This window comes from Mus caroli, chromosome 3 (assembly GCF_900094665.2).
Source record: "Mus caroli chromosome 3, CAROLI_EIJ_v1.1, whole genome shotgun sequence".
In the NCBI taxonomy this organism is placed as follows: Eukaryota; Metazoa; Chordata; class Mammalia; order Rodentia; family Muridae; genus Mus; species Mus caroli.
In genome coordinates, this window is record NC_034572.1 from 139,294,880 (window position 1) to 139,310,953 (window position 16,074).

A 16,074-nucleotide genomic window follows, 5' to 3' on the forward strand; every position below is an offset into this window, starting at 1 on the left:
GGAGGCAGAGGCAGGCAGATTTCTGAGTTTGAGGCCAGCCTGGTCTATAAAGTGAGTTCCAGGACAGCCAGGGCTATACAGAGAAACCCTGTCTCAAAAAACAAAACAAAACCAAAACAAAAAAATGGAAAAGACAGACATCAGGATACAGGGAGATGACAAGGTAAGACAAAGATGGAGGCGGCAGAGGAGAAAACCCCATGTGTTAGGAAAGCAGCAGTTAGTGAATGCCTTTGCGAATAATACAGAAGCCACGTTCAATGGTTAAAGTATGGTGCTCGCTTTCCCTGAGTTTATAAAGGGCTATTTGATAAAAGAAAAACAATGTATGCACGTATATATGTACGTGTGTCTGTGTGTGTCTGTGTCCGTGTGTGCATGCACGTGTTAGTGGGTGTATTCTATTTGGGAGAACCCAGAGGTATAATTTGTACAGATTCAGGACGAGCACACCATCCAGAAGCTGCGCTGAGCGGAGAGCAGGGTCATGTCTAAGAGCCTAGGGAGAGCACAGATACCAGCCTGCAAGGCCTTCGGATTTACTTACCTTTAAAAAGTTCTCCTTGCCTTCCTCTGTTCCAATGAGGTAAAAGTTAAGTCCATACTTGAAGTCTTTGTCGTAAACGAGGAGAAGTTCCTCCCCTGGGTACTCCTGTAGGGGCCGTCAGCAGAGGGTGAGGATTAGTGGCTCATTCAGTTCCAGCAGGTGCCAATGTCAGATTAACACGGTCCGCAATGTAAACACACCGATAGTCCGTCTTCTAGACCCAGCTCCCAAATTAAAAACACAAGGGAGCCATGGACATTTTACCATATGATTAAAAGACCAGACTTATTATTTTTCCTTTTATAGGTATAAGTGTTTTGTTTGAACGTATTTGTGTGCACCATGTGCGTGTCTTGTTTCCGTGGCAGTCAGAAGAGAAAGCTGGATCCCGTGGAACTGGAGTTAGCTGGTTGTGAGTCACCTTGAGGATGATGGGAACTGAACCTCCTTAGGAAGAACAGTCAGTCATCTCTCCATCCCATGACCATATGGTTTTATTTTTAACAGAAAGAGGAAAACATGAGGTTTGAGGGAAATGGTTCTATCGGTGTAAGCTGGTTGGCCTGATGCTGTTTGTATTCTAACGCTAATTTGAGCCCCCGAAACTGGTTGCCCCAGACATGAGAGAATCTGTATATAGATGCTCGGTGCCCCTTGGCCCCAGTTAACTGTGACTGGTAAATAAAGATGTCAACAGCCAATAGCTGGGCAGAGGAGACATAGGTGGGGTTGAGGTTTTGTGGACTTAGGTTAGAGGGAGGACCATGAGGAAAGGAAGGAGCAAGGAAGACACAGTGAGATAAAGGAAGAACACGCAGGAGAGGAGAGAGGAGAAAGGAGAAGCGGCCATGGGATCAGGGCCAAGAGAGCTGCCATGTGGGCTGCCCAACTGGGGTTGAGAGCATCCCTGATGGAACATAGTTAATAGTAAGTAATAACTTGGGGTTATCGATAAGAATGTGGGTTCTAACAGCATGGAGGGTAGACAGCTGCCCAGCTATTGTGCTGCTTAAGACCTGTTAAAAATATAAAGACTGTGAGGGTGATTTTCCTAGGAACTCAATAACCCAAGGACGCCTGGGCTGAGATTGTAATCATGTTCTACTACAGGTTGGTGCAGTGTCTACTGTGCAAGTGTGTGGACCTGAGTTCAGATTCCTAGATCTGTGATTTCAGTGCTGCAGTCGGGGAAGACAGGAGGATTCTTAGCTGGTCAGACCTAATTGATAGATTCCAGGTTCAGTGAGTGACCTTGCGTAGAAAAATAAAGTGGAGTGCTGTTGAGGAAGATGCCTGAGGTTGATACCCGCACTCACACACACCCACCTCCGAAACACATGCATGCACACACACACACACATACACACACAGAGCTCCACAACACATGCACACACACACACACACACACACACACACACACACATACAGAGCTCCACAACACATGCACACACACACACACACACACACACACACTAAGGAAGGGTGAGTATTGTTTGGTAGTGTAATCTACATGGTAGGAGGCAAAACAGGACCACACAATGAACTAAGCAATTTAAAGTAGTATGAAAAAAAGATTTCGAGACAGGTTCATTGTAGCTCAGGACGGCCTTGAAATTGTTAAATATCCCACTTTGGCCTCAGACTTGTGATTTTCCTCCCATGTACCACCATGCCCAGCTAAATAGCTATTCTAACAGGGTAAGAATGATCTTCTCATGTGTGGTCCTCACACTGGACTCCCAGGGTCTGAAGGTAAGGGGTGACAGCGTTGATGCAAAATCTTCCTAACTTGCGTTGTGTTCTGGGAAGTCCCTGAGTTAGGGCTGAGAACAAACAGCACACTTGTATTTACCCGGACAATTTTTTTGACTGGGTGGAAGTCAGATACTGCGGCTCGGTTTTGCAAGTCTGCCAAGATATCTTCCTTTTTGATGAGCTTATACGTTTGTTCGTCTGTCATATCTTCATCTACTCGACAGTTGAATATTTCCTGGGTCTTGGTAGTTAATACTAGTGGATAAATTTCTGGATGGCCTGTGAATGTAGAATTTGGATGTTAAATACAACTTAAAACTACAGCAGCAGGAAATGCTTGATTGTTTAAATAATTTTCTTGGTTAAAAATTTGAGACTCAGCTGGGCGGTGGTGGCGCACACCTTTAATCCCAGCACTTGGGAGGCAGAGGCAGGTGGATTTCTGAGTTCGAGGCCAGCCTAGTCTACAAAGTGAGTTCCAGAACAGCCAGGACTATACAGAGAAACCCTGTCTCAAGAAAACAAAAACAAAACAAAACAAAGAAATTGAGCCTCAGAAGAAAGCTGAGTGGTTGTGTACTAGGGAGAGAGGTGGGACTGGACACTCAATGGAGGTGAGGAGCCTGTGTGAGGCCGTGGTGATGTCTGAGTCTGGGCTGCCACCAGGGGCCATGTCTGAGTCCCTGTTCCTATCACAGCTAGGGCCTTTCTGATGTCTGAGCCCCCGAGTTACCACCCAAGGTCAGAAGGAAGTGCCGGGTCTGGGTTGCTGCAGGAGGCGGTATTCGTATTGGTGTATGGTTGCTGCACTGAGCTGGCCCTGCCCAGTATCTGTTGTGGGAGGACTTGTCCCACCTCTGGCTGTGGCACTCCAAAGAGCTTGCCCTGCCTCTCAACAGCCATGGGGTGGTGTAGGTGTGGGAGAGATGTGCCCTGCAACAGACAGTCGGGCTGGCCCTGAGGATGTGAGAGTGGGAGACCTGGCCCCACTCCCTGCTAGATGCAGCACTTGGGAGAGTTGGTACCACACCTCTCCTGGGTAACATGGGAGAACTGGCCCTGGTGGTGTGGTCCCAGGAGAGCTGGCAGCTTCCACTCAGACCCCGATCCAGGGCTTTGAGTTGGCTCACCAGGACATTTAATCCATCTGTGAACTGCAGGGACATGTGAAGGGCCTGGTCCTGCAGCTCCAAAGCTGCAGGATCTCCATGTCTCAGGGCAACAACAGGATGTCAGAGAAGAGTCCTGGTGAGGAACCAACCGGGACTGACGGCATAACGGAAGCCAGAGGTCTTGAACCAGACCAAGGACTCATTGCAATGAGTATTTGCAAGTAAAGCAATTTGGGCAAATGAGCATACTGTGTGACACACGGCTGCTCCCACGGACAGACTTGCTGTTTTTATTTCTTGTTTATTTTTAATGTTTGTTTTCTTTTGTGGGGAGGTTGCAAGGGCAGAGGGTGGGTATGAAGGCACAAGGAGATAAGTGGGATCGGGGTGCATGATGTGAAAACTCACAAAATAATAATAAAAAAAGTTTTAGAAAAGGTCCATTGAGAAAGATCCTGAGCACGGATGCAGAGGCATCTCAGGAAGGACCACCCTCCACGACACTGCCACGCGTACAAAGAGAGGCAGGCAGCTCCGTGCCTCAGAGGGTGATGAATCTTCAATGCTGACTTGACCGGGTTTGGAATCACCCAGCGTACACGCCTTTGGGCATGTCTGTCTGTGAGAGTGTCTTCGGAGAGATCTCACTGAAGAACAAAGATCCATCCAGAATGTGGGTGGCACCCTCCGTTACATAGAATGGTCCTGGACTGATTATAAAGGAAAAAAAGGGAAAACAAAAACAAAAAACCCTAGCTTCATCTCTCTTTGCTTGTTGACCACAGATGCCATGTGACCTGCCACCCATCTTCCTGCCATACGCCTCTCTTATCCTGATGTACTGTACTCTTCAAACCACGAATAAAACGAAACTCCATTCCTAAAATAAGGAAGTAGGTGGATAGGTAGGTACATAGATAGATAGATGATAGATAGATAGATAGATGGATAGATAGATAGATGGATAGATAGATAGATGGATAGATAGATAGATAGATGGATAGATAGATAGATGGATAGATAGAGATAGGTAGAGATAGATGGATAGATGGATAACTAGCAGACATAACCACCTTGGTCTTCGTTTCCCTCTCCATCTCCCTCTCTCCCATCTCTTCCTCTCTTCCTCCCTCCCTCTCTTCTGTCTCCCCCATCTCCCCTGTCTCTCTCTCCCATTTCTGTCTCCCATCTCTGTTGCTCATCGACTCCCACACCCTCCGTCCCCCTCCCTCTCCCCCACCATCTCCCCTCCCCTCCCTCTCCGCCTCTTCCCCCCCCCCCTTCCTCTCTGACCAATGAAAGACCATGCTCTGTGGTGATTTTTGGTCTTGTTGAAGACAACTAAGAATTTGGGGGCATGGGGGCTGCTGTGCCGCCCGTGTGCCGGAGGGCCCTGCCGGGGTTGCACATTCCCCAGAAGCAAGACTTCAATGAAGGAATCGTAACCCCAAGGCGCTGGGAGGGCATCTTCCTCCGAGAGCCAGGATGGCTCGGGGCCTCAGTCCCTTGTCTTTGGAGCCTTTAGAGATGCTGCTCTAGGCCAAGTAAGGGTGGGGGAGCTTCCATCTCCAGCCCCATCTGGGGCTCTCAAGATGGGCTGAGGTGGTTTCATTCCTTGAGATGTTTTTTCCTGCCCAGCACCCTGTGAGAACTTTCTAGAAGGATTTGAGTTAAGGAAATGGCACTACCACATCTAAGAAGCCTTAGAAGTCGTGTCTCCTTCTGTAGGAAGAGACAGCCCAAGCATCCTCCCAGCCACAGCGCAGGGGCTTCTCAGAAGACGGTCCCAGGAGGCCTTTCTCCCTCTGCTCCCATGGCTCCATCAAAGCTCCGCGGTATTGGCTCTCTGCTGGTTTCTCAGTACCCCCACGATTGTGCCGTGGTACCACCAACCGCCGTGGTACACCTCACTTCAGAGTGACAGCCCTTTCTGCATTGCCTGCTGTCTCTCTGCTTTCTTCTCTCCGAACTTTTTATCTGGAAGGCTTTGTGAAGATGCCCTGGGTTGGCTCTTGATGCCAGTGCCTAGGGAGGGCACCATGCCTACACTACAGGAACGTCTCTCTAAAACTTCAAGCAAGAAAACCGGGAGCCATCGGCCACTCAGCACAGATGTTGGCAAGTCAGCGTTTCTTTCTCCACCTGGTGATTCCCCAGGCAGCTAGCCCACCTTTCATTCCTTGGCCCTCTCTAGGCAAATTCCATCACAACGGGGCTCCCTGGTACCTGGTACCTGGTACTTCCTTGCTGGTCAAAGAAAACTGGGACTCTAAATTTCTTGTTCTTATGTTTCAAGTAGGTACCTTTGTTATAACATTTGAACCACGGGCTGCGAAGATGGCTCAGTCAATCACTCTCTGGTCTTGCAAACCTGAGGCCTGAGTTCTATCTGCAGCGCCCATTCAAAAGGTGGGCATGGTGGGACACCCTTGTAATGCCAGCAGCCGTGGGTGTGGGGGAAGCAGCTGTTTGACGTTCCTGCCCTTACTTCCCCTTCACTGAAGGACTAGTCTGAAAGTGTGAGCCAAATGAACCCCACCTCCCTGTGTTGCTTTTGTGCCTGGTTATTTCAACACGGCAACACAAATACAATCTGGAACAGGCAGGGTCTCAAACTGCGAAATTCCAGGCTGGCCTAGAATTCACTCTGTAAACCAGGTTGCCCTGGAATTTGAGGTGATCCCCTGACTCAAGGTTGTGTTTCGTGTCTCCTGCTCCCACCAGACACACGTTTCTGATTCTACTGGCTTGGTATTTTTCATAACAATGGTCCATTTTCACTAATTGGACATTTTTTAAATGCAATTTAAGAATAGGACTTAACATTCCCTTATGTAGAAGTGAGTAAACATTGTAGGCTCTTTGTAGCTGGGGTAGGCAAGTGGTGCTCACGGTGAACAAGAGGCAGCTGACAGGATAAGCATCTTCTCTAGTCCAGAGCCTTCGTGGTCCAGCATAAAAGATTGAACGGGGCAAGGCCTAAGGATGCTGCCAACCCATAGGGTCTGTGGTAAAACTGAGTAAGAAGGGCTGCTCTTTAGTTTTTAAGCCATGAGCTGTGGACATCAGCAATGAGAGTCACTTGAGCCTAGAGCTTAGTGACATGTAGTCTGCTTCCAAGAGATTGAGGAAGGTCCAGGGACAGAGGAGGAGGCTGGGGCTTCACTCAGGTGTCAGCTACAGGACTGTTGGCCATGAGCTCAATGAAAAGGAACTGGTAGCAGATGACTACTGCCTTTGAGCTACAGCTTGAAAGATGCTATTCTGATGGAAGTCATAATTTGCAGGCATCCAATAAAAGATCTTTCAATACTCTCATGATAGGGTAAAAATTATTACTGGGTATGTGTGTGATGTTTGTGTGTGAATGCACAGCAGTGTGTGATGTATGTGTGTGGCTGTGAATGCTCAGCAGTGTGTGATGAATGTGTGTGTATAAATGCACAGCAGTGTATGATGCATGTGTGTGGGTGTGAATGCACAGCATTGTATGATGTATGTATGTATGTATACATAGCAGTGTGTGATATATGTGTGTGTGGGGGGGGTACACAGCAATGTGTGATGTATGTGTGTGGCTGTGGGTGCACAGCAGTGTGTGATGTGTGTGTGTGGGTGTGGGTGCACAGCAGTGTGTGATGCATGTGTGTAGGTATGCGTACACGGCAGTGTATGATGCATGTATGTAGGTATGCGTACACAGCAAGCTTTGGAGGTCAGAGAACAACTGTGAATTGGTTCTTTCCGTCCATGTTATTTTACAACTTTTAATATTTTTAAAGATTATTTATTTTTATTGTATGTGTTCAGGTGTCTTGACTGCATGTACAGCACACTGTACCACGGGCATGTGGTGCCCTCAGAGGCCAGAAGAGGGCATCAGATCCCTCTGCAACTGGCAATACAGATGGTCGTGAGCCACCATGGGGATGCTGGGAATCAAACCCAGGACTTTTAGACGAGCAGCTGGTGCTCTTAAACCCCGAGTCATCTCTCCAGGCTCCCCTTCACGTTTTGGTGGGTTCTGGGGATCAAGCTCAGGTTGCCAGGTTGTCTGGAAAGGGCTGTATCTACAAGCCATATTGCCAACCATGAGTGCTCTCAGTAGATTTTATTTAAAGGACTGTGTTGTCTAAATCTATTTCTCAGTGTAAGTTCTGCTTTCAGTTTTTCTTTTTATTCTTTACTTTAAAAATTCCAGGCCAAGTGTAGGGATGCGATCTAAGCCCTCGGGAGAGGTGGAGGCAGGCAGAGCCAGAGTTTGGGGGTTTATCTGAGCTGCATAGTGAGACTCTAGGTAACAAACAACTTCGTTGTTCCCACTTACCCATGCTCTCCATGTTCATGGGCTCCTCTTCCTCAGGAACTAAAACACAAAGAAACATCAGCTTCACCTTTCGGATCACGTGGTTTCACTTGGTTATAAAATTGCAAAACATCAGAACATCTGCATACAAATAGAGACGTGGACTGGAGAACTCAAGTACCATGTGACCAGCTACCTACAAAGCAGGGAACGGGGTCTCTCTCACAGAGTCACCTCCGGTGATGTCGGTGCCGTGGCATTTCACTAGTCTATGGAGTGAAGCATGTGGGGGAAAGGCTAGCCTCTGAACATTTAATACTGCGGCTGCTGACTTCATAGAAGCAAAAGTGTTTCATTTTACTTGATAGATAGGTCAAGCCACAGTACACAGTATATAACATACAACAACAGCAGAAACAACAGCAACAGCCACAACAGCAACCACCACCACCGCCACCACCAATCCTACCAAGTAACTGTTGCTTCATCTTCTTTTTGCCCTTTTTCTGGCCCTTGGGGCTCTTTGGTGGCTTGGGTGCCATGGCTCTGATGTAGGCTGCACAAAGAGAAATCATTGGTAAATCCTTGGTTTTGCTATCAGGTATGAAGCATTCCTATTAAGTGAACATAATGTTTCCTAGGTTTGGGCCTGGACTAGATCAACAATTCATTTTCTTTTTTTTTTTTTTTTCCTCTTTTCTTTTCTTTTCTTTCTTTTTTTTTTTAAACAGGGTTTCTCTGTGTAGCCCTGGCTGTCCTGGAACTCACTCTGTAGACTAGGCTGGCCTCAAACTCAGAAATCCACCTGCCTCTGTCTCCAGAGTGCTGGGATTAAAGGCATGTGCCACCACTGCCTGGCTAACAATCCATTTTCAACAGGAATTCGTGTACCGTGACTAAAGGTTTTAACAGAACAACAGCGTGATTGGTACGATTCTGTTTCGACAAAGCTGTTGGCTGGGTAGCATCATCAGCGCCTCTGTTTCACGGGGATCCAGATCTCTGACGGTGCTCGGTGCTACCTTGTCTGTCTCCTCACAGGTGTGCACAGGTGCACCTAAAGTCCTTGGGATGAGACCAGCCCACAGCACACACATCTGAATGTAATCTTAACATGTGGGTCAACAACACGCACGTCTGGACATAATTTTTAAATGAATATAATTTAAGTCATACAGCTCTTAGCGTGTGATCGTGTAACCATTAAGATCTTATTTGTGAAACCCCAGGGTGCTTTGACAGGATGTTAACGCTGGACAAGGACATCTGCCTGACGATGCCCCTATAGACTCACCCTGTTAAATGGCCAAAGGTGTGATTTCAGAGTCGTGTAGAATGGCCAGACTTACAATGAGAGCGCTTGGGGGGCTGAAGCAGGAGGATTGTCATGCACCCGAGGCCAGCCTGGGCTACAGTACGAGATGTGTGGTTTTATGAATCTATGCCCCAGGATTTGAAAACAGTCTCTGCTTTTAGCTGAATGGTCCTGGGCAAACCACAGATCTCCTTAGTTTCTGTTTACTTCTTTTTTTTTTTTTCTGGGGATAATAAAGTCTACCTCACAAGGTGGCTGGCTATAAGGTTCAATAAAAATATTAATAATAAAAAAATCACATCATCATTAAGTTTCCACAGATGGTGTTTGTCTTATTTTAGTGAATTAGCATCAACACAGACTGAAACATCACCAGGTCTTGTTACTGTTATTGTTATTGTTAGGTCCCCTTCATTGCAAAATCTTGACCAAAGCATGGGGTGTGCTTGCCTATAACTCTCTCTCTCTCTCTCCATTTCATTTAATTACACTTTTTCATCTTTCTTGCATGCATTGAGAACATTACTATCATCATTGTATATGTGTGTACATGCATGAAGTGGGGGAGGGGTGCTGTATGTGTGGCTGTGCTATCTCAAAGGACAACATTCGGAGTCACTTCTTTCCTTCCATCCTTCCACCGTGACGTGGGCTCTGGGGATGTCAGGCTTGCAGAGCAAGCACTTCTCATGCTGAGCCGGGGAAGTCCAACATGTGTGGTTTAAATAATAATAATAATTATAAATCACACAGGTGTTTATGTTGTGGAGAGCCTTTGGGGGACCGGTAGGCAGGAATCTGACATTAGGCCATGACAAAGAATTAAGTTCAGGCAGGAATCTGACATCAGGGCATGATAAGTTCAGGCAAGAATCTAACTTTAGGCTAGAACAGGAAAGTAAGTTCAGGCAGAAATCTTAATCCTAGAGTGGAACAAAAGAAGTAGGCTTCAGGCAAGAATCAGATTTTGGGCTTGGACAAGGAAGTGGGCTCAGGTATTTTGGTCATTCTGACAAGCTCTTGGAAACAACTGTCATGGGAGCAATCCCAGGACTTTGCTAATTGCCTTGCTTGCTCCTCATTGTACTGCCTGCCCTTAATACTTGCATGTAATTAAAATGGCATAAAAGCAGACTGGGAAAAAATAAACCTGCCTCAGTCTCAGAACTGGCTGGGGTCATGCTACAATGTTGTCTAATTGTCTTTTTTCTTCTTAATCCTCACTCCTGCACTGGAGAACCTGTTTACTGACTGAGCTGCTCATTATGCCAGGCAGTGTGAAGAATTTCATGTACATTTTAAGTTCAGTGAATATTTTTTTTATTATTTTTAAAAAAAATTTTTTGGCCTGAGGCAGTATTTCCCTATTTGCCTACCAACACTGGCTTTGAATTTAAGATATTTCTGCCTCAGCTTTTCTGTGAACTTAGCCTTGGTCACGCGTTATTATTATGGTCACTTTTTTTCACCCTCACTTTATAAGGTGGGGTCACTGATGTGGGGGCTTGGGGAGCAGCGGACATACTCTCAACCTCCACACCACAGCGTCCCTCAGATTGCTGTCTCATTAGAAAGATATCACAACTAGGGTTTCTATTGCTGTGATGAAACACGGTGCTTGACCAAAGGCAAGTTGGGAAGGAAAGGGCTTATTTGGCTTACACTTCTACATCATAATCCTCCCACGTCAACCACTAATTAAGAAAATGCCCTTCAGCTGGATCTTACGGAAGAATTCTCTCAGCTGAGGCTCCCTCCTCTCTGATGTCTCTAGCTTGTGCCAAGTTGACATAAAACTATCCAGCACGCAAATAGAACCACTTAAAACAATGGTCTTGGACGACAGAGATACAATTGATGCTTTGATCAGTATTTTATGCTTCTGACATTTTTTGGGGGAAATTTCTATTCAGTCTTTCTATCCCTCACTCCTGCCACCACTGCCCTATGTGTACGCACAACTTTTTTGACTTGACTTTTGGCCATCAAACTCAGGCACTGTCATGGTTTGAATATGCTTGGCACAAGGAGTGGCAATATTGGAAGGTGTGGCTTTGTTGGAGTAGGTGTGTCACTGTGGGCGTGGGCTTAAGACCCTGGCTTCCTGGAAGTCAGTCTTCCACTAGCAGCCTTCAGATTCAAAGATGTAGAACTCTCGGCGGGGCAGTGGTGGCGCACGCCTGTAACTGCAGCACTTGGGAGGCAGAGGCAGGTGGATTTCTGAGTTCAAGACCAGCCTGGTCTACAGGGTGAGTTCCAGGACAGCCAGGGCTACACAGAGAAACCTTGTCTCAAAAAAAAAAAAAAAAAAAAAAAAAGAAAGAAAGAAGATGTGTAGAACTCTCAGCTCCACCTGCACCATGCCTGCCTGAATGCTGCCATGCTCCTCCCTGCCTTGAAGATAATGGACTGAGCCTCTGAACCTATAAGCCAGCCTCCATTAAATGTTCTCCTTATAAGACTCGCTTTGGTCATGGTATCTGCTCGCAGCAGTCAAACCCTAACTAAGACGGTGCTCACAGTTGCAAAGCAGGCAACAGAGTTATCTCCTCAACCCTGAAGTTTCTACTTAAAATATTTTAAAGTTACATTTATTTATTTATTTATTTATTTATGTGTATATGTATGTATGTTTGTGTATATATGTATGTGTGTCTGTGTGTGTAGGTCAAGGGACAACATACTGGAGTTGGTTTTCTCCTTCTACCATGTGAGGTCTTGGTATCAACCCCAGACCATTAGGCTTGGTGGCAGGCACCTTTACCTACTGAGCCACCCCATCAGTCCAAATTTCTACTTTTTAAGTAGAAATAATGCAATAAAAGGATGTCTCAGCTTTTCAGATGGAGTATTCTTCACTCTACTCTTCAAAAATCATAGATTCCGGTGGTGGACCTCATCCGATTCTCTTTTGGATGATTTCTCGTCAGTTGATCCCTCTCCATTTTCTATCCCAGTTTCCTTTGGCCAAAAGTACTCAACAACATTGTAAACATCACCCAGCTTCATACAGCTGCAGTAACCCAGTTACCGAGGTCGTGCTCATGTGTGTGCCCCCCCCCACTACTGCTTCCACCATTACTGTCCATTGCATATTTTATACAATGAATACTGTTATTTATATATGCATAAAATAATCAAGTTTTTTCTCTATACAAAGACATCCTCTTCCAGTGCAAGAGCGCTGTCACTTGGAATGCCAATTCCCTAAACCCCTTTCCTTCCCAGGAGTGGATTTTGCAATTTTAGAAGCATTTATCAGAAGGTAATGCTGCTCTCTGCTGGTCTGCTTTCTCAGTCTGCCTGAATCAGTCTTGTTCCCCAGTGGTGCTGTGAGGAGATGACACAGGACTTCAAACACAAGGCTGCCTGAAGGGTTGCTGTGGATTCACTCAGCGTTCAGCATACAGTACTTCAAGGGGGAAGAGAGGTCGCTCTGAGCAGAAATTAAGTCCTAGATATGCTAATCACTAGGGGAACGAACGAGACGTGAGCCCTCCTTCAACGAGTTTAGGTTCTCTGTTCATCTTCGTGGTTAGCCCTCCCCTAGCCCCCCGTGATAGGCTTCAGTCCACATTAATTCTCTACTGTGCTGATGACTAACCAGAAACTCGTCGTCCTTAAATTCAATTATGCGTAACTTACTGAGTTCCCGCTGCGCGCCAAGTACCCGCCCTCGGTTCCCGACATTCTTAGATCTCCCGTTAACTAACTGCTCTCTCATAGCTGTTTTTGTCTCACTGGTTCGGGCTGCAAACTTGTCAAAAGTAGTGAAAAAAGTGTTTCTTTATTTCATAGACTCCATCTCCTCTAGCACTTTCTGGGAAGTTTCTAAACGCCCTTGATACGGTAATGAGAAATTTAGTTTTCCCGCGACTCCTTTCCCGTTCTGAACCACCCTTACCTGGAATCACTAAAGGGAAAAGAAGGCAGCTTCTTGGCAGTTCCCGGGAGAAACGCTCCTTCGAGAGTAGGAGGTGGGAGTCTGTCTGACTCTTCTTGCTCAGGAAAATAAATCTCAAATTTCCAGCAACAGCGGGCTGGCAGTTGTTGCTAGGACGCGTCCGTTGCTAAGATAAAAAAAAAAAAACAGTCTCCTGTTGAGATTGACAGAACGCCTTCGCCAATACCTTATTCGCTCCCCAACAGTGTCTCTCATAGAAGGCTAGTGATTGGCTGTTGTGTTGTGACGTCACCCAACGTAATCCCAGAGAAGCCCAGTTTCCCACTAGCAAGGAAGGCGCTAGGTCTCTGTTTGATTTAGGTCTCTGTTCTTTGCAGTGGTCCCTCTTGACTTAGGTCCATGCCTTGCCTTGCGTCCACTGCAGCCTTAGTCAAAGGGAAGTTCTTGTGGGGTGCGGGTGGGCAGCTCCTAGGCCAGCCACCTGACCTCTCTTGTAGGGAGCAGGATGCATCTAGGGACCTGTGTAAAATTGGAGCGTGGAATGGAGGTTGCATTCAGGTTGCCTTGGACGTCCTTGACTACTGCGGCACATTTTTTGTTTTGTTTTGCTTTTTGTTTTTTGTCAAAGAATTTTGTATAGTTTGAGTCAAGCCGGAACTACAAGTCTCCGAGGGAAAGCTGCCTGGTGGTTGTTGTTTGTTGTAAGGATCCTTTCATCCGACTATGGGCCCTCTGGGATTATTAGAGTGAAGCTCATCTCGCCAGCTTTCCGTCTTTTCTTTAAAAGTACAAATTAAAACTGCTAATTTGTGATCTAGCAAAATTTAGTAAAGTAATGCAGTTGACCACAACAATATTTAAAGAGTTTTGTTTAAGACAGGATCTTACTGCTGTAGAACTCCCTCTGTAGGATGGATGGATGGATGGATGGATGTCCCACAGCTTAACAGAGCCAAGATTAACTTACTGTCTTTAGATATCTTTTCAAATTTCTCTCTCCCACTCTGTTTTCTTCTCCTCCTCCCCCCTCTCTGTGTGTGGATCTGTGTTAGTGTGTGTGTGTTTGTGTGTGTTATTTAGGCAAGTGCCACCATGTATATTTGGAGGTCAGAAGAAAGCCTCTGGTATTGGTTTTTGCCTTACACTTGGCTGTTGTTTTTATGTGTAGCAACACTGGGATTACAGATATGCACTACCACACCCAGCTTTACATGGGTCCTGGGGATTGCAACACAGTTCCTAACTCTTGCAAGGCACTAAGGCATCTCACAGCCCCATCTTTCATATGTCTTTCAGGTTCCTCCCCTAGGTGGTAGCATCCCAGTCCTTTTGTTGGCAAAACTAGAAGTCTGAGAGCCACCCCGGATTCCTGTTGCCCTGCCCAGAGCCAACCTATTACTGAGTTTTACCATTTTCCTCCTTGAATATGTCACTGGTAATGCATCTATAAGCTGCCTTCTGCCTTTTCCTTATTTCTGATGGCCTCATCTGTCCCCTGGCTAGTAACAACAGTGTCTGGGCATGCTCCACCTTCTTCTCTCTAATTCTATGTTACCATGGAGCGTTCTGAATCAGGGGTTCAAGTCTGAGATCACTCTTTTTGCACATGTTAGGGTTGTGTATAAAAAGTTGTGCAAAACCTTGAACACAACCTGAGAGACTGGCAGCTGGCAGGTGCCAGGTACCTTTTTCTTCCTCAGTTTCCCACAACCCCTACTCATACAGCGAGATGAGAGGCGAAGACAGAGGCCTTGAAGTCCTCTGGTCTGCACATGAGCACTTGGTCTATGATCCATTCTCACAAAGGGTTATTTTTTTTTTTTGAGAGTTTGACTTCTGCTCCACAATATATTCATGTTTATGTTGATTTTTAAAATGTGAAAAGTCACTGTTGACTAAGATAGACATAAACTTAATGAAAATGAAACATAGGCAGCCATGACAGGCTCATCCATTGGTTTTCTGCAGCCCTAACATCCTGACTCAGGAGATAGGTTATCCCCAGTGGCCCCTGCTGGCTCCCCAAGGATGCCTCTTCCTCTTGAAACCAAGATATTGCTTCTTTTTCTGCCTCAGTCTGTGTACTTTTCTCCACCTTCACTGGACCTTAAGGGCTTCATCTCTCCAGGCTCAGCTCAAGTGCCATCCCTTCTGCAAAGCCACATAAGCCTCTGCAAAGCCACAGAAGCAAGCACACAGCATTTGTCTCCCTTGCTTTTCCATTTGACCATCCCACTGTGTCTCTGAAGTCACTTTACAGGGCATCTCTGCTCTCGGCTTTAAGGCTGGGGTAATACCTCATTAGCTTAAATTGATACCATTCAACACTGTTCCTGATACAGTCACACACACACACACACACACACACACACACACACACACACACACACATTATATATATTATATACGTATGTTAAATACATAATAGATACATAAATACAAATATATAATATATTACATATCATAGACAGTGTACATATTATATGCATTATGTGTAAATATATAATTGCTTATTTCGGATAAAAAAGCAAGAGAAATTAACAAAGGCTTTTTTGTATTCCTCAAATGATATATTTTCCTTTGAAAAAATCCCCCACAATCCTGTTAGATTTCAGGATGACCATAATCTTGTGACTTGGCTGAGACACAGGGTTTGCTGTCATCTTTCCTTTATACACACCCCAAGGAATGAGTCATAAGTCACAATACCAAGAAAGTTAAAAAAAAAAGAAAGAAAGAAAGAAACGGGAAGTTGAGTGATTTCTTCATGCTGCATGCTCATGATTGACACCTTTGGTGGTAGTGGCCAGGTCAGGATGACTAGTGAGCACCTATGCACTCTCATGGATTAAATCTGCCTTAAACCTGAATGTATTCAGGCTTAGTTTTAGTTTTGATAGTTAAGGAACAAGGTAGTGAGTCACAGAATAACAATGGGAAATAACAGAGAAACTTCAAATTGAGTTTACAGCAGAAAATCTGGTAAGTCAGAGATAAGGTTGATTTTTACTAATTTTGTTTTTTTTAAAGAGCTTGGGATGGAGGGCTGTGAATAGACGGCTCTGTACCATTTTTCCCATAGGTTTGCTTAGGAGCGAGGGCAGGGGAGAAGGAGAGGAGGGGCCTTGTTTGAGC

General features: G+C 45.7%; 1 protein-coding gene across 1 annotated transcript in view; it reads right to left on the reverse strand.

Annotated features, from left to right (window-relative positions):
* Positions 1-13,160, reverse strand: part of Wdr63 (WD repeat domain 63) — a 57,514-nt gene extending 44,354 nt beyond the window's left edge. Inside the window, exons 1-5 of the mRNA XM_021157846.1 lie at positions 12,940-13,160; positions 8,190-8,276; positions 7,742-7,780; positions 2,400-2,581; positions 548-652 (exon numbers count right to left, since the gene is read on the reverse strand). Of these exons, the coding sequence (XP_021013505.1) occupies positions 548-652; positions 2,400-2,581; positions 7,742-7,780; positions 8,190-8,262 (399 nt within the window). The 5' untranslated portion in view covers positions 8,263-8,276; positions 12,940-13,160. The remainder of the gene's footprint in view (positions 1-547; positions 653-2,399; positions 2,582-7,741; positions 7,781-8,189; positions 8,277-12,939) is intronic.
* Positions 13,161-16,074: the final 2,914 nt, after the last annotated feature.